A 27,933-nucleotide genomic window follows, 5' to 3' on the forward strand; every position below is an offset into this window, starting at 1 on the left:
TAATGTGTTGATGGTATTGTTGGGTATTCGACGTTTTTATCTGAAAATAGAGAAAAATATGTTAGTTTCTGTTCCTAATTCGCTTAAGTTTATTTTTATTTCTTTTCACATTTCTCTTGATTGCAACAGAATGTTCATTGTTCTTTAGGCATTTAGTTTCTGTGAATCTGGGGTCTAACTTTTTTCTTGTGGTTTTCTTTATGAAAATGTCTGTGTTCTCGGCAAGGTTTGGGGAGTCTTCTCTTTCTGGGTTATGTTTCGTCATTGTCTTTGCTGATTTTATCAATTGGTTGGTGACCTTCGCGTATAAATCTTTTGCTTCCTCAGCAATCTGTTCTGGATCAATATTATTACGTTGATTAAACACAATTTCGTTGGGTTTAAAAGAAGTAGCTGAGTGAACTGAATTATTATAAAGGGCTGTTGCTATAGCTACGATCTCTGGCGAACTTTGTCCTTCAAATTTATGTTTATTGGTATTGTATATCTGGAATAGATTTTCAGGTGCCAGAATGGCGGTTTGTGTACCCTGTTTTTGTGATAAAACCGCGCCCAGAGCATAGTTGCTCGCATCCGTGGTCAAAATAAAAGGAAGGTTATAATCAGGATAGGCAAGAACCTGATCCGAAGATATGATGGTTTTCAATTTTTCAAAAGATTCTTTGTAATCTTTATCATTTATGTTTATGTCTACATCTTTTTTCAAATACTTCGTGAAGGGTTTAGTAATTTTAGAATAGTCTTTAATGAACCTTCTATAATATCCAGTAAGTCCTAGAAATTGTTTAATCTGCTTTGATGTAGTTGGTAATTGCCATTCTAGAATTTTTTGTATCTTATCGGGGTTTGCCTTAATGCCATTGGGAGTGATTACATGACCTAAAAATTCTGTTTCGGTTCGCAAGAACTCACACTTGTCTAACTGGATTTTAAGATTGAAATCCGCTAGACGTTTTAAAACCTTTGAAACATTTTCAAGGTGATTTTCTAAGTTATATCCAATGATGATGATATCATCCAGATAAACGAAGCATATAATACCAATGTAATCAGCCAATATGCTATTCATCGCTCGCTGGAAAGTGGCGGGCGCGTTCTTCAAGCCAAAAGGCATACGTGTGAATTCGTAGTGCCCTTGTCCTGTTGAAAATGCTGTTTTCTCTATGTCCTTTTGTTCATCTCGATTTGGTGAAAGCCTGACTTTAAATCCAAAGTCGTAAAGTACACAGACTTGCCAAGACTGTCGAGAATTTCTTCTATCTGAGGGATAGGATACTTATCGTCTACCGTTTTGTCATTAAGTTTCCGGTAATCGATAACTACTCTAACCTTTTTCTTTCCAGAGGCGTCCGATTTTTTTGGGACTACCCAAACGGGAGAAGAATATGGGCTCAGTGAGTTTCTAATTATTCCGCATTCGAGCATTTCTTGAATTTGCTCGTCTACGTCTTTCTTATAGTGTTGAGGATATCTATACGTCTTTGTATAGATTGGTTGGCTATCTTTTGTTACAATATTATGTTTCACTGCAGTAGTTGCTGTGAGTTTTTCACCAGTTTTTAATAATGTATCCTGGTGTTCCAAAATAACATCGAACAATTTGGATTTTTCAAAATTGGATAAATGATCTGTACGAATTAATTGTTGTATATCTGATTCTTCTAGACTCTTATGAATTTTAACAGGGATTGGGGAGATAGTCTCGAAATTATTAACTTTTAAAGAGAATTTAGGAATGTCTTTTGGTGGGGTTTTGCTATTGCTTTGAACAAGGATTGTAGATTTAAAATGCCTAGAGTTATAAAGACCGGGTAATATTGTGAGTTTATTTGTTAATTTTGAGAATTTCGGGACGTACCAGTCTCCATCGTTTGTAGTTGAAAGGGTAACAATGTGGTTGTATGTTTTCCTAGCAGGGTAATATTTTTTAAATGGTATTTCGATGCCATTAACTTTAACAATTTCTTTTTCGTAGTTTATGACAGCTTTGGTTCTTGAAAGAAACTCAGATCCAATAAGACCTTCAAAGTAATTATGAAAAGAGATTTCGTAAAATTTTTGTGGTGGAAAGTTTCTTCCGAAGAAGTTAAAATATCCTTTTTTGTTAATAATATGAGAACCAGAGATATTTTTAATTGTAACGGGTTTGGTTTCTACAGTATTCTTAAGTAATCCCGGGCGAATGAGATTTTTGTTAGCGCCCGTGTCAATTAAAAACTTGAAGCCGTTCAATTTCAAATATGGTAAGAAGTTCCTCATTTTATTCGGATTACTCGATTGGCCTGACAAAAATTTACCTCTTTTTCCTCATCATCATCAGATGAGTCTTCTGATGCGGAAAGTTCATTTTCACTAGCTACCTCGTTATTGTTAATGAGCTTTTTATTATAAGTTAATCTGCTTTGAAGCGATGAGTCAGTTTCCATCGGTTCTATGGAGTCTTTGCTGTTATTACCTGAAACAAAGTTTGGTTTGTGCGAAAAGTTTGGTTTAAATTTGGTATGCTGCATGGGTTTTGGATCCTGATTTTTACTGCTACTACTCGTAAATAATTTACTACCGTTTGAATTTTTAGCTTTTGAAATGTCTTCCATATTACTGGCGTTGATTTCTTGACTCTTAAATTTGCACAAGAATGCGTATGCATCCTCAATATCTTTAGGCCTTGCTGCTTGAGCGTGACCGAAATAGTTTCCACGCAATCCAGAAATAAAAGCGGCTAATCCGTCCTCATCAATAAAAGTATTTATTGCATCCCAATTATCACGATACTTTGTGTTTTGTTTTGATAAAGTTTTAATATTCTGTACTATCTCTTTTGTACGGTGGTAATATCTATGAATGCTCATATTTTGATCCATTTTATTCTGCCACAACTGGCATTTATACGTAGATAATTCTTGGCGATCACCAAGAGCATGAATTAAAATTTCCTTAATGTTATCGAAATCTTGTGGATTGCCTGCAAGACATAGGATGTCTTTTGCTTTCCCACTTATCTTATTTGTTACAGCCGTCACATACATTGTGTATAATTCCGGTGCAACTTTATTCTTGAATAGATTTAAAGTATTTTCTGCCGTGGTAAGCCACGCGGCCAGTTGTTTTCTGTTGCCTTCGAAAGGCTGAAGAGATTTAATGGGATCGGGAATTTTGAAGAAATCCCCGATTGGAACATCGCCTGTGTTTTCGGTTTGTGAATTACTGCTGGCGGCTGCAGTTGAATTCTGTTCTAATTGAATTTGTCTCTCTTGAAGACTGACAATAGCAGTCATCATTTGAGCGAGCTTGTTAGAGATTTCTTCCATATCAGGTGAGGATGTATTAAACTCGTCCTCAGAAGAATCTGAAAAGTTCAGCACAAATTTTCTTTGCGATGAATTTTGGCATGCGATACGGTTCGCTGCGCGACTCAACGTACCTGACCTATACGATTATGCAACAAGAGCTGTTAATGTGAATGAAGTTCAACTAATGTTGTCTCTGATTTCACTAGCCTCGCTTGTGCACACACGGTTTAAATTTCACTGGGTTTTTGAACTTGCGTTCTCTTAGAACTCGCAAATTCGTTTCGCTGCGATAAAATTAATCACAGACGCAAGTAACACTTTTCACTTTAAAATGAATAAAGGGTTTTACTTACGGTTTTTAGTCGTGGTGGCTCGATGAAAAACGTTGGCGGTGCTCCGCGTGTCCTAGTGGCGGGGGGTCCTCTAATCACGTCAACGGCTACGCCTTCAGTTGAGGATGTTGAAAAACGGGTACCACTTCAAATTGGTTTATTAGTCCAATTTATTCCACTGTTTTTTCACTAAGATCACTTTTTCACTGGCCTATCCGGCTGCGCCAATTATAGTAACAAGTGTTACGGAATCATAAAAAAATAATTTATTAATGAAACTTTACACTAATTACATCTGAATTCACTGCTTACTAACTATGAACTGCCCAATTCACTGTCTTTCACTACCTTTTATAACTTATTATTGCTAACTTAACATTTCCTATGCCTGCCTATTTGGAACATCGGTGATCGACCGGTGGGGAATTCTGCTGATGGTGCATTATTACTTTCTGGGTGACAACGGCTGATTGGGATCGAAGTCCAGGGGTTCTGCTGACGGTGCTTCTCTGTTGGCAGGGCCCTCTGGTTGGCTATTACGGTTGATGTGCATATTGTATCATAACTATATGTCACACTGCAGTGATTGATGTAATGCCAATAAGAAGAAGTATTACTAAATTTAAGAACATAATATCACTTTTTAGCATTTCAAATCTACAAAAAATCACAACTACGAACTAATTCAAAGTAGTATTTATGTTCTTCATTTCAAACTTGATTTGAACCTTAATGGACGTCCACATTATGTGACCATTGTTATAGGCTACCACCGTCAACAACCTGTGGTAGACTCACTAATACCTTATAGTAACCAATGTATTATTTTCCTTTCAAAACACCCCATTTAGCTAAAAGACTTCGACAATGACGACCAAGTTAAGCGTGACGGGTTGCGTTGACCTCTGATATCCAGACTTCTGATTTGTCTTGATGTTTTTTTTTTGCTGCAGGGTCGAAAATTCGGTTGACCTATCCCACCAGCAATTGTAGCACTGGAGGATGGGTTTTGTCTAGAATTGTGTCATAGTCTCCTCCTTCCAGAAGATGATTATGAACACAATGAATCGCCTGCTTTGAGCGTGCTTACAGCGGCACACAAGGAGTTAACTTTCTGAAATCAGTATGGCGAAAGGCATCTAAGGTTCGATTTCTCAAAATTAAGCACCATTATCGAAAAAATATTTGGTAGGCGTAGTAGCGGACACCATCTGTCATAACCGGTACCAAATAGTTTTTTATGAAAAGTTCCTAATTTTGAGAAAACCCGCATTAGATGTCTTTCACCATACAAATTTCTGGCGGTTAACTCTTGCCGGCTATTTGCGCATATACGATAGCGCCTAGATGTGAAAGCGGCGGGTAGCAAATCAGCCACTGCCAATAATTCATTGAAATATAATCGAGCATCTTTCTTGACCTGTCCAGCGTTAAATTCTGTTTCCATGGTAATAAGTGGACGGTGCAGGGTTGCTGTTTTTTTAATAGACACGTTTGAGATATGTAGTCACACAAGAATTTGCTATCGAAAAATGAAATTTCGGTTTCAATAGTATTTCCAGTATATGAAAACTGTTTTTATATGAAATTTTTTCATGAAGCATCAGAAAAAAGGGGTGCTTGGACTTTATATAACTTGCATAAAAAAAATTAAAAAAATCAGAATATATTTTAGGTTAAAAATATCACCTTAAATGGTAAAAAAGTCAAATTTTCACCGATGAGATATTCCAATCGACACAGATCCTTAAACTAGAGGTCAAATACTACGATCTAACGGCTTAACTTCCGAGGTGCATTCACTTTGCATAATAGTTGCCTTTAAACATAGCGTGGGACGTAAAGTCTGGCAGAATCCATGAACAGTATCAGAAATGAAACATCAAAATTGCTTTATTAAATTTTCTAAATGTCATGTCAAACTGTCAAAAAAATGCACGCCTGAGCCACAGGAGCGCGCAATCATGGGGCTCCGGTGTGCATTTTTTTTACAGTTTGACATTCCATTTGTTGGCTCACTGTGTAATTCCGCTAAAATTTATTTAAAACTATTTAATATGATCAATCGCTAAGTATCAACTTTGAATTGTGCGGTCATCCCATGCTTCTGCTCTTTGAAAATGAATCACGATCTATTGCGTTCATTATTTTACTTTCTAGAAAAAAGCTGAGAAAACCTCAAGATTCTGGATGATTGTATTATTGAGACGCGGGACGCAAAGTCTGGCAGTATCGAAGTTGAATAAAATCCATAATCTGAAAAATCCAAGATCTGAAAAATTTATCCGCAGTGCAAATAACACGTGCCATCAAAGCATTCACCGCTACAACGGTGGCGGCAAATTTTTAAAATTATCAAAGTAGCTTTTTTGTTGCAGGTTGCTTGTGGCAATCCACAGTAAACGCGACGAGCGATGCGACTTACGTAAAAGAATAACAATCGTTATCAACAGGCTGTAAAATTGCATTGTCGCGTCGCATCGCACGTCGCTTGCACTCTGCAGCCATGGCTTCCCCATTAGGCGACTATCTGGAGCATATTTTTCGTTGCGACGAAAAATAAGCGGATAAGTAGATTTTTTTTATGCGCGGTACAATACACAGAAGCTTGCAAAGTCTTATAGCCACATTCGAGATAGCCTTAAGGGTCCCCCAAACACACGCGACGCGACAGTCGTGACGCGATTCTATCGCTTGGCGACAGCGATTCTGTCGCCGTTGGTATGGAAGCGTAAATAGAACATTGCCTGCAGCGACCCAACGATAGAATCGCGGCGACTAGTTGTCGCTGTCGCGGCAATAAAATCACTTAGGTCTGGGGGAACCTTTGTGGAATCTTTTTTTTAATCAAACAAAAGCGCATAGCCTCCATGGAGGCGCGTCATACTTTCTTACCTTTGATACTCTAGTTCGAAATCCAAATTCATCGCGATTTGGCAAAATATCTGCAAGATGCGATGGAAACATCCTCATAAAACTCGAAAGATCATTTTATCTGGTGGTGCATATTATCCCGATTGCTATCATATGATGATAATTGCAAATTATGTATCCTAAAAGGTGCCAATAAAATAGGATTTTTTATTGTATCAAGAAGATTTTACAAGACCAACGGCTGAATAAAATGTTATGTTTTTTTTCATATGAAGGCTATTTCTTTGTACATATTTTCACAATAAAGATAATTCACGCAAAAGAAACAAGCTTACATATTCTTTACAAATGCAAATTTGCCAATCAAACGATAGGAAACACCCGGCTGTCCATTATAGTGTCTACATGATTGACGTTTGGTAGTAGGTACAGAAATTGATTTTCTCTACCACAAGAAACCCCACTCTTTGAAGCCCTGCTAAGCAGTTTACTATAAGTCAAACCTTAGAAGTGCTTTATGGTAACAGGTAGCCCATGTACCATTTCAGCCTTCGGAGGTACTTGCCTGTTGGGCTGATACTACCAACAAACGCTGCGCTAGACACAATAATCCAAGCAAAGGGCAAGTGATGATTCATACCACCAATGTTACCCCGCGCCATTTTCCTACATCTCTTACCAAGCAACAGTACAGGCAGTGGGATCGGCGTGGACATCAAGTTCACACGCACCTCCTTGCTGTTGCTAGTTCCTTTACAAAGCCAGCAGGCGATTGTAAGTATGAGAAGACTACGATGTGGAAAACAAAAACAACCCCCGGGAAAAGAATGCCATCCCAAGCTGGAAAAGCCGCCCCACCAGAACTCAACCATATTCTCACGCCGCCGCTCGCTCACGAACATTCTATACGACCATTTATATACCTTCCTGGTTCGCTCGGTTCAGTTTGTCGATTGCCAGGAGCATAACAAGGATAGTTGAGCTTTTAGTATATTTTTTTTTGTTTTTTTACATCGTATAAAATTTGTAAAACTGCACATAATACAGCAAAGTCTATTTGAATCGAACATTCTTTTGAGCTTATCCATTCGTTTTGATATTCCTCTGTTCGCTTCTGAAACGGTTTGAAGAATCCTTTTCTAAACACAACGCTCTACCTTTGTACACTTTCCACAAAATTTCCAAACTGTTGAGCGAATTAACAAAAATAAACTCAAATTATAGATTTTTGGTATAACTTTGTCTCGAGGTTGCAATGTAACTACTAACGAGATTAATTAAATTTTCTGTTTACTCTTGAAGTTGTTTATTGTGGGTCAATGAAATCTCAAGCCAATTGTATAACAAGAGCCGATAAACTTGGTTCTAAGCCCCCTCGCTACGCGGCTGAGAACTGAAACGTAATCACGCGCGTGATTCTCACGATTCTGCACGAACCGATAGTGCACGAGCTATAGCTACCAATCGGATACCGGGGCGAAATGCTTTGGATCTTCCATTCATGGGAAGAGTGAGTCAGTGTTTTACTATCCGCAGGTCGAGCTATACTACGTCGCCCATCAGTACTCAGAACACGGAATTGTGAGTCAACGTGCACCGGGATCGGGTATAGCAGCATCCATCCCGCATGCAGATAGTCTAGACTCCAGCAGCTGAGTTTTATGTACTTTGTGAGACAGCTGAGCTGAGAGATTGGTCGTTACTCGTTAGGGAGAGTGTGCTGTGCGTACATTGGGAAGGATTGCAGTACATAACACTGATTTCGGCAATCACGAAGAGTACGAATCTGTTATCAACTGGAGCATAAAGTTGTACGGATGGCAGTGGTTGGTAGGAACGTGACAGCATGGAGCAATGATTTACCACAACCTCGGTCAGTATCCAATATCGCGTCGTGTATTGCGTGGGTGAAATAAGAGTGCAATCCTTTCGGTCGGTTGTCTGTCGAATCAACGGGAGGTTATTTGCATGAAAATTGGATCCCTCAGATAGACGATAACGATGGGATTAGCGCGGCAACACAATACAGTCTGGATACGGTTCATGAACGAGCGAATGAAGTTACATCATGTGGATAATGAGTGTTAGCTGGCGAAAAACGAGGATGAGTCATGGACTGTGAAATGGGTGTTTGTCTATGGCCATACAAGTGTCGTTTAACGAGATGTGTTCTTATTCTAAATATTCATTGACCGTGAATAATTCGCTGGATATACAGAGGAAAGTTTTGAATGGCAGTTGCGGTTTGGTGACAGTGGTTTGGAGTAAGAAACGAAAAACGGGAATGTGCATATTGTAAACAAAATTGGATTTAAACCAGTAGCAGGAATATGATCAAGCGGTACTAACGGAGAATAACTTTTTTATCGCAACGCAAACAAAACCGAACCTTAAAATGCCGATGAGCGATTATGTGATAATAAAGGTAAATAATTTTCAAATGATATACAGAGAGTGAATTGAAGAACCGTAATAATGGAATTTATAAAAACATACTTTTTTCTTCGTAGGGTATATGGCTAATCCCGAAGCGGGCTTGGTAGTCATATGGCTACTGCTTCTGCCTCATACGCAGGAGGTCGTGGGTTCAATCCCAGGTCCGTTCCATTCTCCTACTTTGTATCTTTCTCTTTATTTCTCATGTTCTAGCAATCGCTAGAACTGGAAATGGACTTCCATACCGTTTCCATTATTATTCCTATACCTTCAACTTGAGTATTCTATCAGTAATCTGATAGAATTGGAAATGAATTATAGAGCTCGTTTCCTACACCCAATTAGAAATTCCATCAGTTACCTTCTCCTATCTATCACATTGGCAGCTCGTTAACCAAGACGGACCTCTGCCTCTCCAACCTAACCCAGAAATTCCAACAAATTCCGCATGAACTCGTGGCAAGTGCAGAGGTATATTCGGCTTGCAGTGGGCGAGTGATTGCATCATCATTTCCTCCCCCTTCCCTATATTGACTTGCATTCTGACGTGGCAGGCGCCAGTATGACCTAACAAATGAGATCACCAGTACTTGTACATTGAAGATGTGTGCTAGTCCCAAGCAAACATCTGTTGGTTCCCTAATCTAATCTAATCTAATCTAATCGAACACAAACGCAGCCAGTACAAAGAAAGCATCCTGGAAAACTATTGAGTTAGATGACGCCCAATAATTTTTCTTGTCAATATTGAGGCTCACAGCATACCAGTGGTATGACATAAACTTCAAAGCGGCCAGGCCCACTGCGTTGTGTTTGCCGCAGAGATGATTCTTCGAGATGTATCGTGTTCAAGTAGTCACTTCAACATGATACATATCATAATCTACAGGGGTTGAAGGATGCGTGGACATACCGTACCATACGCACCGCGTTCTTTTTAAGTTCTTATTTTGGTAATTGTATATAAATAAATATGTAGTGAAATGAATAACATTATGATAAGAAATTATATCAAATTTTATATATATTTGTAGAGTACAACGTCAACTAGGAGCCGAAGTTGATTCGGGATGTACATCTCTTGTAGAAGAAGCTGGAAATAGTAAAAAATTTATTTATTATTTAGAATGTTATATATCAGATAGCAGATTATGTGCCAGGAAGTCGTCTACGTAAAGGTTACATGGCAGGTTGTGAAGCTTTCCTTCCTGGGATGTTTTGTAGTGGGCTATGAAAATGTTAAATCAGTATGAAGGTACATAATACAATAATATAAATATATAAAAGCATAAAAATATGATTTTTTTAATATGAAAATAAGAAACATAAAAATATAGTGTAATAATAGAATAAAATTTGCTATATGAAAATTTAAAAAATATGAAAACATGAAAATAAAAAATGAAGATACAAAAATATGAGTACATAGAAACATGAGAATATGATAATATTGCAAATGTTAAAATATAAAATGTGATATTAAAGTATTAAATTTTGAGAATATGACAATATAAAGATCTGAAAATAAGATAATATAAAAATATTAAAACACGAAAATATAGAAGATGGAAATATGAAAGTATAAAAAATATTATAATAAAAATATAGAAATATGTAAATATGCTAATTAAATTATAACAACATGAAAGTATGAAAATATAAGAAAGACAAAAAAAATAAAATATGAAAATTAAATATTTCAAACTACAATATGAAAATATGATATGAAAAAAATACAAATATATGAAAATACAAAAGTATAAAAATATGAACATATACAAGTATAAGAAATGTGAAAGCATAAAAAAGGCATCATATGAAGGTGTAATAACATGAAATTATATAAATATGAAAATACAAAAATATAAAACATAAAATATAAAATTTGAAAGTGGAATGTTAAATTTAAAGAAATACGAAACTATAATAATATTATAACATAATAATAAGAAAATTTTAAGACACAAAAATAATAGAATGTAAAATATGAAATTATAAAAATATAGAAATTAAAAAAATAAAATGTAAAAATATGAAAAATAAATATAATGAAATATGAAAAATAAGTATAATAAAATATGGAAAATAAATATATTACGAATATATAAAAACACAAAAGCATGGCATTGCTCCGGTATATTTCGTGGACTAGAAACTAGTGATACTCATGTTTCCTTTGAAATCTCTGTTCAGATTGCTATCAGAAATCAAGGTGGGTGTAATCCTTAATTTCAATCTGTGACAAAAATGACAAAAGCATTAGAATTACTATTCCTGGCCACGCTTGTCTGTACCGTTACTAGGGAGAGAAGGAATAAGTCTCACGGAGATGGATATTGAGAAGGTATTCGTAGGATCAGGATGTGCCTGTAGCTGGCAATGTGACCATGGTAGAACTTACCCCGTAACACACCACGAAGAGGTATCTACCCAGCATTACGGGTAAAGCAAACATCTGTTGGTTCCCTGTGCAAGAACAGCTGATCTGGTCATAATGGAGTAGCAACTACGAGCAGTCAATCCAGCTCAAGCTCAAGCTCAAGCGTAGGGTATATGGCTAATCCCGAGCAGAAGAAAATAGCTCAATCATATCAAATCCTTATTTGATATCAATCAAGATATCAATCATGATCTTCTATTATAGTAAAAATTGTTGAGTTGAGATTTGCTCCCTGACGATTTAACTCGTGAACGGGTTGACCGATTTGCAAGATTTTCTCCCTAATTAATTCGTTTTGAGATACGCTAGGTTTGTATATACAGAAGGTTGGCGATTTTAACGACCGCATCGTGCTTTCGTGCTGTGCGATTCTTTTCTCTCTTTGCTGAAGGAAGTTTTAATACTACCCTTCATTCGCCTTCGTTTTACGTTGAACCCGTTTGCAAAAGTAAAATTCTGACAAGCAGTGGTAATCCTGCAGGGACACCGTTCTGGGAAAAAACCTCTTAGAACAGTGATCCCCAAAATGCGGCCCGCGGGCCGCATGCGACCCTCCAAGCCATTTCATGCGGCCCACGAAGGATTTCAGAGAATACACTACATGTGACCCAATGTTAAGCATTATACATGACTGGAAAAACTTTTTATTGAGCCAATTTTTTGTTGCATGCGAGGATTTTATCAAGTTTGAACCATTATGTTGTTGAAGCGCCATATATAAAGCATGAATCGTGTTATCATCATGATTGATGAAAATCATCACTCATCACAAATTGATTCACAATAGCATTAAAATAAGCTAGGCGAAATTCAACTGAAAAATTGCTGGATAATTCACTCCAGGAAACACGTTGTTAATCAACTATCATGTCAGCGTATCTTAAGCTACGGAAAATATTGAACGAAATCAAGATTTTTTCCATGCTCCGATATTGATGAAGAGAAGGTGTCGGAAAATTTAATTGATATTCGGAATAGCGTTAGCGTTGTTACGGTATACTTCGTAGATTGGACACTAGTGATACTCATGTTTCTTATGGAATCCTTATCCAGATTGCTATCGGAAATCAAGGTGGGGAGTTACCCTTGATTCCAATCTAAGATAAAAATGGCATAAGCATGAGGATTACTACTTCGGGCCACGCCCATCTTTACCGTAACTAGGGATAGGAAAGGAAATGTTGATGTAGAACTTACTTAACGAGAGGCCCCCGACTTGGCGATGCCCTCATAAGTTCTACGGAGCTGGTGGTTTGGTAGGGTAAGGTAGGTCATGGAGGTTTGCCTCAAGCTGGCAATTCGACCCACAGACTATGTTGTTTACCTGTTTTTATTTAAACTCTTGTCAGCCGGCTGTCGAAAGAGTATGCTAATATCGATTTTATTTACAGTTTATTTTTTAAATAATTTACAGACGATTTCTTAACCTCAATCTATCAACAACTATCCGTTGAACAAATCTAAATTTACCAAATTTGTACTTTCTGCTCAGTGAGCAAAACGATTCTTAAAGGTTCATCGAATACAGAAATCAAACCATGCCTTTTAAAGATAATTATACTAAACATTTTACAAAGTTTTATTTAAAATATTTTCGCGATTTCTGATATAAAACTCAATAGCTCTGAGACGTAAACGGCCTAAATGCATCACCACCAGAAAATATTCATCACGCGCTGATCTACCTAAACATATATCACACATAGTAATAGAAATAGTACTTCCTTTTGCGTTGTACAAATATGTTGCATTTCACAAAGAACATGACTCTTCTCTTTTCTCCATTCCATCAAACGTTTCACTCAAATTTCAATTTCACTTTCACTTCAATTTCAATAAAACACGGCACCGGACAAATAAAATAAAATAATTAAATAAATCAATAAATAAATAGATCAATGGATAAATAAATAAATACCACAATCACTCGCGAGCGCGTCACTTGTTTGGGGTTTTCTATACGGTAAAGGCTATATGATCGCTCCAAAAACAAACTTTTTTTACCCTCTCTTGCGTTATGTGATGCTGAAAATAAGCTCCTAATCATTTGATGGCAAAAAATAAAACAAAATTAAAATATTTTAGCTAAATTTTACTATTTTGGTCGAGCATGGGTCTGCCTGACACCCACGTTGAAAAATATGTTCCATGCTTGCCCCCCACATAAAATAATAACGTGTGCTAATCACTGATGATACTAAAAGATTTAAATGAAATTAGGCATTGTTCCCGCTTATCATTTTAGCACCGCCAGGGGGAACTTGGCCGGTACCCACTGCACTTTTCTTTCCCTTTCCACAAACAATTACAATCATTTGTGATATTTCAACGGAATCTTATTGGGAATTCTGAAAAGGCAGACAATCAATGCAGTTAGATTGCCAGGTAATACGTGCACATCGTAGCACTGGTGATGCATCACAATCGTATATATACAGGAGTATATGCACTATATGATGACATTGACCGGAAGATTAGATAAGCATTTTCCCCCAGAAAATTTAATTGATATTCGGAATACAGATTAACTCAAGTTCTATGCAACTGTTGACATGTTCACCTGACTTCAAAAACACTTTTAAAACATGCTGTCGTTATTTGTACAACAATTCCTAAAAATAAATACATAAGGTCATAAAGCCGGAGTTCTGCTAAACCGCACAAAGCGGCTTTTAGACTGTCTTGTGATACTTTGCTCGTAATAAGAAAACAAAATAATATTCGTAGCTATGATTGCGCTTATTTAATGAAAATATCTTCGATTACTAATGCGAGTATAGTTCAATGCGTTTTGTAAACGATCGAAACACGTTGTTTTGTGCGCAAAATTGAATGATTTTCCATTGACAGAACCACGACCATATGATCATTTGGCAAAATAGCTTAATGACGAAATTGAGAAAATCGAATCTACCTCTAGCCCAGGTGATTCGCTCCATGCGAAAAAGCAAAGGATTCCGCCAATTGTTGTATCTGTTGCCGAGTTTTCTGGCTTTAGGAATGAGATTTTGAGTAACCTTCAGGGGATCAAGGTTTCATTTCAGATTGCCGCGTTTTGCCGGGATCCTTTGACGATCGCAAACGTCTGCTTCAGTACTTAACTGAGAAGCGGCATACATTCTTCACATACGACGACAAAACTGAGCGATGAGATTAAAACTGAAATTTCTCAATTACTTGGATTTTCCAGTCCAAAGCATTAAGATGAAAAAGAAATCTCGCTCTGGAACTTCCCAGAGGGGTATTTCTCGAGAATTTTATTTAGTTCACTTTAACAGCTGATTTTCAAATTCTAACTCCGCAACAAATCCAAATTTTTCATAATTGATATTGGCCAAACACCGTTCATGGAATAATGCTCAAAGCTATTACAATGGTAAAATTTTATTTGAAGATTGTTCTGCGGGATATTATTCTATTCAATATCCGAATGGACCAACTTGTGTGTTTTCAAGTCGAAATCCTTCTACAATTGATTTAGTTTTAACAGATTTAAGTCAGCTGTGTGGTCAATTGGTAACTTATGCTGACTTTGACTCTGATCACCTTCCTCACAAGAAGCCATTAATAATCCAATCAGCTCTACTTTTAATTATCATAGAGCTGATTGGGATTTATATGAAACGTATATCGATAGAAATTTTGATGTTGATATTCCTCTCGATACCAAAAGTGATATTGATAATGCTCTCGCATCTTTGACAAATTTAATTGTCGAAGCCAGAGCCATTGCAATTCCTAAATGTGAAATTAAATTCAACTCCATTATTATTGACGACGATCTACAACTACTGATCCGTCTTAAAAATGTGAGGCGAAGGCAATGACAAAGAACTCGCGATCCCGCGTTGAAAGTTGTTTGGCGAGATTTGCAAAATAAAATTATAGAACGTTTCGCTATTCTGAGAAATACCAACTTTGAGAATAATGTCTCAAAATTGAATCCCAGTTCGAAACCCTTTTGGAAATTAACGAAAATGTTTGATAAACCTCAAAAGCCAACCGTCTAAGACGAATTAAGTTCTGTCCATTTAATTCCACCAGTTATTTATTTTTTTTTTTATCTATTGCAACGATTAGCTCCTTGTACCCTTAGTATAAATTAGGTTAAGTTTAATTTGTTGAAAACATTGTAATTCCTGCATGGTTCAATTCAACCTGAGGAAAAATCCTTACTGCCAGAGGCAATTGAAATGTATTAATAATAACTAAAAATGTAACATAGCAAATAAGGATGATAGTGTTAAGAAAACACGGAACACCTAGTCTAAGAGATGAATGCATGTATTAGATAATTAGCAATTAAAACTAGTTTAAAAAAATGTCATTTGGTTAAGTTTGTGTGGAAATGCGAACAGGCCTTGGCATCATTCATTGAGTCAGATGACGAAAATAGAAGACTATAGCATCGGAGCAGTTTTCAATATGATTCGGAAGTATCGTGAGGAGTTTTTATTTCAGGACATGATAAAATCTGAACGTAAATCGGTCTCTATGAGCCACATGCTCGATCGGAAAATCGTTCTATCTTTTCCCGTAAATATGGTTCTTCTGTTCAAGATTTGGAAAAATCTCAGAACATCGAAGAATGAAGTCGACCGAACAAGACACAAATTAAACTACGGACTTTCAGGAAGCAGAAGAAGAAAAAAGAAGTGAATAACATGCCACATATATCAGAACATGGGCCCATAAACTTTTGTGTAGAAGCTCGTTGGGCAAGGTGATGATGATGATGAACCACGAGTGAAATTCGATTATAAGATGCTTCCATGGGACCAGTTCAACATGATCCGTTTGGGTGAAGTATTGACGGTGTTGATAAGTAAGTTTATTTAGGAAAATTCTGTAAAAAAGAAATGATTTTGTAAGAAATTTGTAAGTAAGGAATGCTCTCGAATCCATTTGCAGTGATCGATACAATAACAGTTGATGTGTAAATACGTTCAAGAGTTATTGTAATGGCGGTTACTGTCCATTATCCGAAAGCATCATAACCCAGTACTATTTTAGCCGATTTTAATGTCAATGTATTACGCGATGGACACGGTAATCTAATACACAGCAAAAGAAGTCGAATACGTACTCAAGAAGATGGATTCTCTAAACCATTCCCAAGAAATTCCTATTAAAACTTTTTGTGCTTTGACAAAGGCATACTTGTGAAAGCATTTTAAGGAAGCGGACTCCATCATAACGTTATTTTTTTCACTTATTTCACAAATATGAATCAGTTTATGCCTTGGAAAGACAAAATACGTGAACGGTACTCGTTATTTCTTGTCGGAAATGCTTACAGAATCCTTCACAGGTAAGGTACCCCGGGTCAAGTTAAAATACGGGATAAGTGGGTACTATGGCTGCCGATGAATCAAGTACGTTTTTAATGGTAACAATGTTCTGAACAGATTAGACTGAACTAACAACAAGTTTACCCGACACAAACATATTTAGAATCAAACCCATTTGAGGCACCATACTAATGCTATTGCTTGATCACGACTTTTAACTATAGGGAAGAGCTATTACTTTTATTTTAACCCAATGGATTTCCAACAAAATAGTCATTTCTAAATCATTTATGTGGAAAATGAAATAATTGTGTGACATCTAAAACCGATTTAATAGTTTCAATTAAAGCCAAAATCTGCACTTTTTACTTGCCCTTGAGCTTTTTACGATTATGCGGGTTATGGGTAAATGAACGGGTTTGAACAACATTTTCGATAGAGCAATTTCAACTGTTTTAAATTGTTGTCTACACAGAAAAAAATACTGAAAAGTAATCAGAGCGTAAATAATAAAGACGTGGAAAATTACACTATTCTGGGCGTACATGGATGTTTCCCAACATGTTCGCCCTAAATGTATGCAATTTACATAGCACTATGACACTTATTCGTATAAAAAGTGACTTAATGCAATACAAATTGCATACATTCAGGTGATAATATCGTTTAAATTTACGCTCTTTTTGGCATTCCTTTTATGTGCATTATTTTCGTGTAAATTTCAACAATTTTTTCTATCTGTGTAGTGAAAAATAACTCCTTGAGCTCAGATCCTTATATTCAAATCGATCAACAAGATGATCTTTGATGTCCTCGCTATTTTTATGAGTTGGAATACTTCAATGGGACTTCATTACACCATTATAAATACATTACAGAATTCGTTGAATATCTATGACACTCCAAACAAACTGACACTCCAAACTCCATATTCAAAAGAATCAACAAGATGATCTACAATATCCCAACTACTTCCATGAGTTGAAATAGCTCCACGGGACTTCGTTACACCATTATAGCCACATTACAGAATTCGTTCGACCACTACGACACTCCAAACTGTCTTTCCCAACTAACATTTAATGTCAATGTAAATGTTATTTCAACTTGTTTATACGGCTTCAAGCTGAATATGTGTGCTATACATATGATCAAGAACTTCTATTCATTTCCTTTACCAGCAAATCTGGCGAATCTATTCAGCTGTTTTTGACGTGCCGGCACAACTATTTTACAGCATGTTACACATTTTTTTCTCAATCTTTACTAAACCATTCAGTAATATAATTCGCTTCAATGGCGCGTATTCAGATTGTTTGAATCTGTTAAATAAGTTTTATACAGCCACTGAATTCAATTTGATTAAATATTATTTAAGAGGAGAGTAAATTTCAGAGTTTATTTAATGTTTTTTTTTTTGTGAAAACTGCAATATCTATTTTGTTGCTACCTACACCCAACCGGCGGATGTTAGATTTTCTAACAATTCTGTATAAGAACCTACCAAAACCTGTATAAGAACTGGGCATATGCGAAATTGTTAGATTCTTATACAAGTATTGTATAAGAATCTAACAATTTTGTAAGCTTTTCTAACAATTTTTGTTTAAGAGCTTACATTTTTTGTATAAGAATCTAACAATTTCGCATATGCCCAGTTCTTATACAAGTTTTGGTAGATTCTTATACATAATTGTTAGAAAATCTAACAACCGCCGGTTGGGTGTAGATTCGAACTCCTGATCTCCTGATTCAATGGCCGCTGCTCTGTCATCACCGTCACTTTGACATATGTAAATAACAAAGAAAATTATGGATGTGCTTCTTCGCATACCCTATAGGTTAATTTGCTAACGCTATTTTCGGATTCATGCTGTATAAACGTTAGAAAGAGGCCTACATGCTGTTTTCAGCACATAAGCTTAAAAATTATGCTTTCAGCATTATTTCAACCATTATTCAAACATTTATCAGCATGTTCTGTTGGCTAACTTTTATGCATCATCAATCGCTGAAATTGTTTTTAGGCAACATTTTCTCGATCTGTATAGATGCTACTCTGCTGCTAATCGTTTAACAGTAGCCGTCAACAGAAATATCGCTTCTAAATGGCTTGTTTTCTTACACTATCTGCTAGCATTAATGACAGCGCTTTGTCAGTTGCTATAATAGCAGGTGAAAACCTTTGTAGCTGCATTACAGAAATCAATAGCTCATACACAGCTCCGGAAACGAAAATCAAATGTAAACATTGCGGTTTTGACGTTCCATACTGATAAGCTACTAAAAGAAGCAGTATAAGGTTTACTTAAACGTTGTGTAATCTTCAAAGATACAGAAGTTGCCTAAAAGCTTCGTTAGTTCATTTATAGCGCCATTACGCTATATTGTTAGCGCTATAACAACAGCGAAAACGTTTTCATTGTGAATGCTACTCACCAGGGTTCATAATGCTCACTCAATCTCAGGAGCACATGATTTTCCCTCACGTAAGTTTTCGGGGAGAAATCGCTTTTCGGGAAAGAAAAACAGCCTGGAGAGTGATAACAATTTTTCGCTCACTTCGATTGCCGCTAAACGTTGGTTTGCTCTTTTTCTTTCATATTCGAGTCTTTTCGTGGCATCATCAATGCAAATGGTAGTAGCTTATGTGGAACAAACAACTTAACGCTTTCATACCTCATACAGATAGAGTGGTGGTGTGGCTAAAGTAAGCGCATCCCCACAGCTATTATTGTTACTATTCTGGGTTCGAATCCCGGCGCGGCCATACAATTTTGTAATTGTTCTGCGATAATTCTCGCGAAAAATGAGTGAGAGGTGAAAGTAATGAAACGAGAAAGGATTTTCATCTAATAGGAAAGATTTTCGTTCATATTCCAATGCTAATTCTAGAGAAAAGATTGATGAATGAAAGAAGATCCATAAACAACGAAACAAGATTTTCCCTTGGCCCGAAAAACGCTTGCTTTGGTCTCATTGAAACGAAAAGTCGAAACCCTGCTACTGACCGTAATATGGGAAGTTGCTAACAAGCAACTCAATTACATACATGAGCTCTTAACCGATGAGCTTTGTTGCTAATTCAGACAGAGCTGTTTTATGAATATATGAAAGCTGCATAAACGATAATAGATGAAATATATTCGGTACAAACTGACTAGCTGATAGATATTTGGGTAATAGTCGAGTTGAAGTTTAAGGGATTATTTGCGGAGGCTTTTCTTTTATTCAGCATTGGCTGCTTTTATTCAAATATTATACAGCCAAAGGCTAGAAGTTGAAGCTTTTAGCACCAAAATTGTTAGTTGGGTTGAGCTTCAATCCAAATATTCAAATCAATCAACATGAAGATCTTTGATGTCCCCACTATTTCTATGTGTTGAAATAGCATGTACGACATGTACGACAATCCAAACTGTTCATGAGTTCAATTCTTTATATTTAAATCGATCAACAAGAAGATCTACGACGGTCTAGCAAGAGTTTTCCGCCAAAAAATTTGTATGACGAAGGACATCTAGCGAAGATCTATAAATTGCGTCACGCAAAACAATTACCATTTTCAATACCCCTCCACCCTTCGTCTCACTTCTTGTAATGGATCTCTGGTATTTTTATTATTAGTCGCCACGCTGGTCAGACCTCCCCGTTCCAGTAAGGATGTGACGCACTTTGTGAATGGCCACAAATTTCATCAAAAATAGGAGCATTTCTCGAAAAAAACAATCACCAGTCTACTAAATATTTTTTTCAATGAAGAAGATTATTATTGAGAAACGTAACTATTGATACATGATGGTACACTGCTTCCTAAAAGTTTACTCCTAGTGTGCTGCATGTTTTCAGCAGTGCGCCAGAACGAATCTGATTGTGAACGTGAAAATGAAAGTTTTAATGAAGCGCCTTCTGTTGACGATCTCGCAGAATCACATCAAATTGTTGCAGAGAAACTAAAAGATAGATTTTTTCAAATTAATGAAATTTAAGTTAAAAAGCCAGAATAATCCACCTAGCGGTGATGGTGACTACCTCGTGTATTATAAAATGTAACAAGAAATTGCACTTTAGGGAGATAGATCAAGTTATTTCCATCAATTCACATTTATTTGCGTTCATTTGAATGCATTGCAGCAGTTTTCAAAAAAAAAATCCTTCTATTTTGAATTTTGTTTCCAAAGGGGATTCATTTCATTTTTCATTTATTTAGTTTACATCTAAACAGATAACACTGAATCAACAATTTGACGCCACAATACACGGTTCGAGGCCGCATCTCTCCATCCTCGGATACGCCCCACGCTTGCCAAGTCGTTTTGCACCTGGTCTGCCCATCTCGCTCGCTGCGCTCCACGCCGTCTCGTACCTGCCGGATCGGAAGCGAACACCATCTTTGGAGGGTTGCTGTCCGGCATTCTTGCAACATGTCCTGCCCATCGTACCCTTCCAGCTACCTTCTGGATACTGGGTTCGCCGTAGAGTTGGGCGAGCTCGTGGTTCATTCTTCGCCGCCACACACCGTCTTCTTGCACACCGCCAAAGATGGTCCTAAGCACCCGTCTCTCGAATACTCGACCGCAGTTTCTTCTGGAGCCCGTAGTAGGCCCGACTTCCACAGATGATGCGCCTTCGTATTTCACGACTAACGTTGTTGTCAGCCGTTAGCAAGGATCCGAAGTAGACGAATTCCTCGACCACCTCGAAGGTATCCCCGTCTATCGTAACACTGCTTCCCAGGCGGGCCCTGTCGCGCTCGGTTCCGCCCACAATCATGACGCATTTACCACCAGTCCAACTTTTGTTGCTTCACGTTTCAGGCGGGTGTACAGTTCTGCCACCTTTGCAAATGTTCGGCCGACAATGTCCATGTCATTCGCGAAGCAAATAAATTGACTGGATCTGTTGAAAATCGTACCCCAGCTGTTACACCCGGCTCTCCGCATGACACCTTCTAGCGCAAAGCACGAAAGTCCATCACCTTGTCTTAGTCCCCGGCGTGATTCGAACGAACTGGAGTGTTCGCCCGAAATCTTCACACAGTTTTGCACACCATCCACCGTTGCTTTGATCAGTCTGGTAAGCTTCCCAGAGAAGCAGTTCTCGTTCATAATTTTCCATAGCTCTACGCGGTCTATACTGTCGTATGCCGCCTTAAAATCAACGAACAGATGGTGCGTTGGGACCTGGTATTCACGGCATTTTTGAAGGATTTACCGTACTGGTCTGGTCCGTTGTCGAGCGGCCGTCAACGAAGCCGGCTTGATAACTTCCCACGAACTTGTTCACTAATGGTGACAGACGACGGAAGATGATCTGGGATATCACTTTGTAGGCGGCATTAAGGATGGTGATCGCTCGAAAGTTCTCACACTCCAGTTTGTCGCCTTTCTTGTAGATGGGGCATATAACCCCTTCCTTCCACTCCTCCGGTAGCTGTTCGGTTTCCCAGATTATGACTATCAGTTTGTGCAGGCAAGTGGCCAGCTTTTCCGGGGCCATCTTGATGAGCTCAGCTCCGATACCATCCTTACCAGCTGCTTTATTGGTCTTTAGCTGTTGAATGGCATCCTTAACTTCCCTCAAGGTGGGGGCTGGTTGGCTTCCATCGTCCGCTGAACTGACGTAGTCATCTCCTCCGCTGCCTTGACTTTCACTGCCTGTACACTCAGCGCCATTCAGATGTTCCTCGTAGTGCTGCTTCCACCTTTCGATCACCACACGTTCGTCCGTTAAGATGCTCCCATCCTTATCCCGGCACATTTCGGCTCGCGGCACGAAGCCTTTGCGGGATGTGTTGAGCTTCTGATAGAACTTGCGTGTGTCTTAAGAACGGCACAGCTGTTCCATCTCCTCACACTCCGCTTCTTCCAGGCGGCGTTTCTTCTCCTGAAAAAGGCGGGTCTGCTGTCTCGCTTCCGTCTATAACGTTCCACGTTCTGCCGGGTACCTTGCTGCAGCGCGACCGCCCGCGCTGCGTCCTTCTCCTCCAGAATCTGTCTGCACTCTTCGTCGAACCAATCGTTCCGTCGACTTCGACCCATATACCCGACGTTGTTCTCCGCTGCGTCGTTAATGGCTACTTTGACTGTATTCCAGCAGTCCTCAAGAGGGGCCCCATCGGGCTCACCCTCTTCCGGCAACGCTGCCTCGAGATGCTGCGCGTATGCAGTGGCGACATCAGGTTGCTTCAGTCGCTCTAGGTCGTACCGCGGCGGTCGTCGGTACCGAACATTGTTGATGACGGATAGTTTTGGGCGCAGTTTAACCATTACCAGATAGTTGTCAGAGTCGATGTTAGCGCCACGATATGTCCTGACGTCGATAATGTCGGAGAAATGCCGTCCATCAATCAGAACGTGGTCGATTTGTGATTCTGTCTGCAGTGGTGATCTCCAGGTGTACCGATACGGGAGGTTGTGTTGAAAGTAGGTGCTGCGAATGGCCATATTCTTGGAGGCGGCGAAATCAATTAGTCGTAGGCCGTTTTCGTTCGTCAGCCGGTGAGCGCTGAACTTTCCAATAGTCGGTCTAAACTCCTCCTCTTGGCCAACCTGAGCGTTCAAATCTCTTATGATGATTTTGACGTCGTGGCTTGGGCAGCTGTCGTACTCACGTTCCAGCTGCGCGTAGAATGCGTCCTTATCATCATCAGTGCTTCCGGAGTGTGGGCTATGGATGTTGATTATGCTGAAGTTGAAGAACCGGCCTTTGATCCTCAACCTGCACATTCTTTCATTGATCGGCCACCACCCGATCACGCGCCTTTGCATATCGCCCATCACTATGAAAGCTGTTCCCAGCTCGTGTGTGTTGCCGCAGCTCTGGTAGATGGTATGATTACCTCTAAACGTTCGCACCATTGATCCCTTCCAACAAACCTCCTGCAGCGCTACGATGCCGAATCCACGGTCCTTGAGCACATCGGCGAGTATGCGTGTGCTCCCGATGAAGTTGAGAGATTTGCAGTTCCATGAACCGAGTTTCCAATCGCTAGTCCCTTTTCATCGCAGTGGTCTTCGCCGATGGTTCCGGTCCGTACTCTCTTGTTGATTGTTCGTTGCGTGAGTTTTTTTTGGCTGGCTTGCAGGGCCTGACACCAAACCCCCTAAATTTCCGGAGGACCATTCCTCCTTATTTCCGGTGAACCATGGTGCACAGTTTCACTTAGAGTCCCTCGCTGACACTCGGACGATGATCAGCCGCCCCTAACATGGAGAACAGACGCTGTTGTGAGCCGATCCTGACATGGAGAACAGACGCTCAATAAGATTTGCACCTCCGGAGAGGAGCAAACCCCCCCTTCCCTGCCAGCATACGACCATAGTTCCCACCGGGGTTGGTTACCCAACAAACAACGACAAGCTACAAATAAGCATCTAGGTTGAATTATTGTTTATTTGTGATATTCGTAGCTGAATAAAATGTATGCTGAATAATTCGCTAGACGGATTTCATTTCAGCATTTAATCTAACTAATATTCGACATGACCTATTTATTTGTTTACTACCTTTATTTGAAGTCAAACTAACGTTTTCGTTTTATCACATTTCAGCACATTGGGGAAGTTTAACAGTGTGCTGAACTAATGATTTTTAAAGTTCTCTGTTCGACTATGATGTGATGCTCTGAAAGGGTGGTCGAATTGAGTTTGAATAGTAAGTTAATAAGCAAGCATTTAGACATCCTTCTTAACCTTTGTCCTTCTTAACCATTGGATTTCCCATTTATCTGATCTATCGCACAGTGGAAAAAAAACATGCTTTTTCAGTTTGAGAGAAAATCTGGATTCTAGATCTGGAAAATTTGATTTATAGGAAAAATGGATACTGAATAATACAAATAGACATAAATAAATCAATTAAGACAATAAAATAATTATTTATTTTCAAGACATGCTTTTTATATTCGTGATTTATTAAGCTGTCGGAGATTATATCAAACAAAACTGCTGGAGCAATAAAAAAATCATGCATTCATGCGGAAATAAATTTACTAAAAGCCGGATATAACGCCGTTGAATAACGTCGGAAAATTATTGAATCTTTGATGTGTGGAATCAAAAGATATTTTAGTTACCAGATAAAGATTGTCGCTTCGGTTCCCTTTGTTCTGCTGTCCAAAACATGTGTGGTACCTAACTGTCAAATCGTATGTATTTTTCAATCATTGACATTTAGATCCACTATCCTCGCCAAGAAAAGATGTTCCGGACAGCGACGACAGCGATAATCTTTATCTGGTAACTAAAATATCTTTTGTGGAATCCCAATATTATCGCATGGATGTTGATCTTTATTGGAATAATCTTAGCATTTGACAATAATATCGCAACCGTTTATCAAGAGATTCTGAGGAAGGCCGAATATACTTTGATTTTATTTTCATAAATTCATAAATAGCATTGGGAATGGATTTTATTTTATCGTTTATCGACACTATTTTTACGTATTTTTCCTAGTGTGCGAAGGTTATGACTGGCTGAACAATGGTTGAAATAAAAATCTTGTTCAGTTATTTATAAACTGTAGTTTGACAGATCGACTTATTGAATAAGAGTCCAATTATGATTCATATTCAGCAATAAGATTATTTATGTTATGCATTGAGTGAGCCATATCTAACAAATCAAGGATGGCGCGGATGATCAAATGACAGCAGTTCGAGACCCGATTTAGGAAAATTTTAAAATGATTATATGAAAATAGCAATTGCTTCAAAATACGCTCATTGGAGATCTTGATGATGTTACCTTCTATGCGTTATTATTTTCGAAGAATTCACATGTAGCTGAATTGAGGCTTAGTAAAATGCATATTAAAGGTTTAACGAATCAGTTAATAAAGTTGTTTTTCAAAATGAGATGTTGTAGTTGTATAACTTCGCCAAAATTGTGTGAACAAAGCTTGAACAGATGTTGTGATAAGAAATAGTACAGACATAATTCAACACAGCGCTGAATTAAATCATCACACTGATGTTAGTTCAACTAGTGAATGTTTGTTGGGTACCCGATCTTCCCTAAGGTTGCTCGTATCCCGGCCAGCACCGCGGGGAGGTAGGGATAGGAGTTGCTGGGTAAGAGACTAAGGACCGCGAGATGGGGTCTATTTTATTCCTTCAGGTACGCGAAGTACCAATGGTACGCTTTACCCAGCATTTGCCGTGCCCCTTGGAAAAAATGGATACCGGATACGGTTACCCTTGGAAAAAATGGTGGAGAAAACACTTCAGTCCCCACTTTAGGCCCCACGTGAACCTGTTCCAGGATGACCGGTCCGTTATCAAACCATCATATGGCCTAATACGGGAAGATCCATTAATTACGTAACGCTAAAATTTGACATTTTCGACCCCCCCTCCCTCCTATGTTACACTTTTTGTATGAAGCATCTGAAATTTTTGTATGGGTTGTCACACTTCACGGAACCCCCCTCCCAGCGTTACGTAATTTATGGACGTTCCCTAACTGTAGTAAACATGCTTCCGAAACAAGTTCATGAATTTTGATGAGGGGTTGAACCAGGGCCGGATTTAGGGGGGGGGGCGTGGCCCCGGGCCCCCACAAATCTTTTGTACTAAAACCAATCTTTTTTGTACATTTTGGGGCCCCCACAAGCGTTGTATGGCAGACTTCTAGCGCTACTTCCCCTCTAAAACTTTCTCGAACGGTACATTGCTCTATGTCTAATATTTACGGTGTGAAACGCTACACTGCAAAAATTCCACAAATTTTTATTGGCAAAAATCCATTAATTTAATTCATGATTCTAATTAGTGCACACATAACCACTCTCCACGCGAAGTACAAATATAATCTATAATCAAATAAAATGTATGTGAGGTCTCTAATATGCAGTTATTGAATTTATGTGTGGGTACAAATTGCATATATTTGGGTCGCCAAATTGCAAAAATTTATGTGTGTGACAAATATATTCAATATAAAGAATTTTCTCAGTGAGTATCATTTAATGTACTAAATGATAATACAGTAGCCGTTCGATAACTGCAAAACGTTTACTTTTCAGTTAACGAATGCCGTTCGATAACTGCAACGCATTCTAGACGTCAAACGGTTGTCAATCGACGTCAGATGCAATAAAAGTGCATCCAAATGTGCAGCGCAATGCAGCTGTCATTGAGTTTGACATCAGTTTGAAGTTTAGCGGACCGATAACTGCAAAACTGTTGCACCTATCGAATTGCAGTTAAAAAGCATTGCAGTTAAATGACTTGCAGTTATCGAACGTCTACTGTAACACTTATTATCATTTAGTATATAAAGTGATACTAGCATTTCACGCTGTAGATATTAGACATAGAGCAATATACAGTTCGAGAAAGTTGTAGAGGGGAAGTAGCGCTAGAAGTCCACCATACAACACTTTTCGGAATTCCGCTTCTGGAATGAGTTATTGGCTGAATACTAAATGATAATGAAATGATAAGTTCAATCCCTGATTTTGATACATGATACCCATATTGCCAGGGTTTCTTCAGAATGAGTTTGTGGCCACTTTAGGCCCCACGGGAATCTGTTCCAGGATGACCAGTCCGTTGTCAAAACTTACTATGGCCCAATTACTCATCAGATCATGCTTCCGAAACAATTTCATGAATTTTGATACCCATATTGCCAAGGTTTCTTCAGAATGAGTTTGTGGCCACTTAAGGCCCCACGGGAACTTGTTTCCGTAATAACCGTTCCGGGATCAAATCATAAGATGCTCCTTTAACGTAGTTAAGTTATATTCTTCAAATATCCAACGAAGTTCATCAGTCATGACGCAAGAAATCTTTATTTTGTTTGACTATATATCATCAATTTACACAAAATGTGGTACTTGGCCTTATAAATCCTGAATTCCGGTAATTAGGTAATCCGAAACGGTTGTATGTTCCTGAATCCATAGCCACCAAAATCGTCCAAATCGTGGAAATATAGGCAATGTTATGATCAGTTTAAGTCCATGGGTACCCGGGTACCTTGTCGGTAACGTAAGGGTGCTTGTTTTGTCGGTAACAAAAGGGGTAAATAACTCCGGAATGCGATGGCCGATTAGGTCAATTCTTAATAGCGAAAAATAAGCAAAGCTTCCGCGTCGAATGCAACCTGTTGCAAGCAAATCGGATAAGGCTAAGTACAAAAAAGTGTGTCTCACATTTTTTGCACATACATACACACATACAGAATTCGTCGAGTTGAGTCGATTGGTATATAACACTATGAGTTTCCGAGCCTTCTATCAAAAGTTCGGTTTAGAACGAA

At 38.3% G+C, this 27,933-nt stretch overlaps 1 protein-coding gene across 1 annotated transcript in view; it reads left to right on the plus strand.

The window, feature by feature from the left end:
* The first annotated feature begins 8,056 nt into the window (after positions 1-8,056).
* Positions 8,057-27,933, plus strand: part of LOC134224202 (tyrosine-protein kinase Shark) — a 52,986-nt gene continuing 33,109 nt past the window's right edge. The window contains exon 1 of the mRNA XM_062703494.1: positions 8,057-8,921. Coding sequence (XP_062559478.1) covers positions 8,892-8,921 — 30 coding nt within the window. The 5' untranslated portion in view covers positions 8,057-8,891. The remainder of the gene's footprint in view (positions 8,922-27,933) is intronic.

This window comes from Armigeres subalbatus, chromosome 3 (assembly GCF_024139115.2).
Source record: "Armigeres subalbatus isolate Guangzhou_Male chromosome 3, GZ_Asu_2, whole genome shotgun sequence".
NCBI classification, from domain to species: domain Eukaryota; kingdom Metazoa; phylum Arthropoda; class Insecta; order Diptera; family Culicidae; genus Armigeres; species Armigeres subalbatus.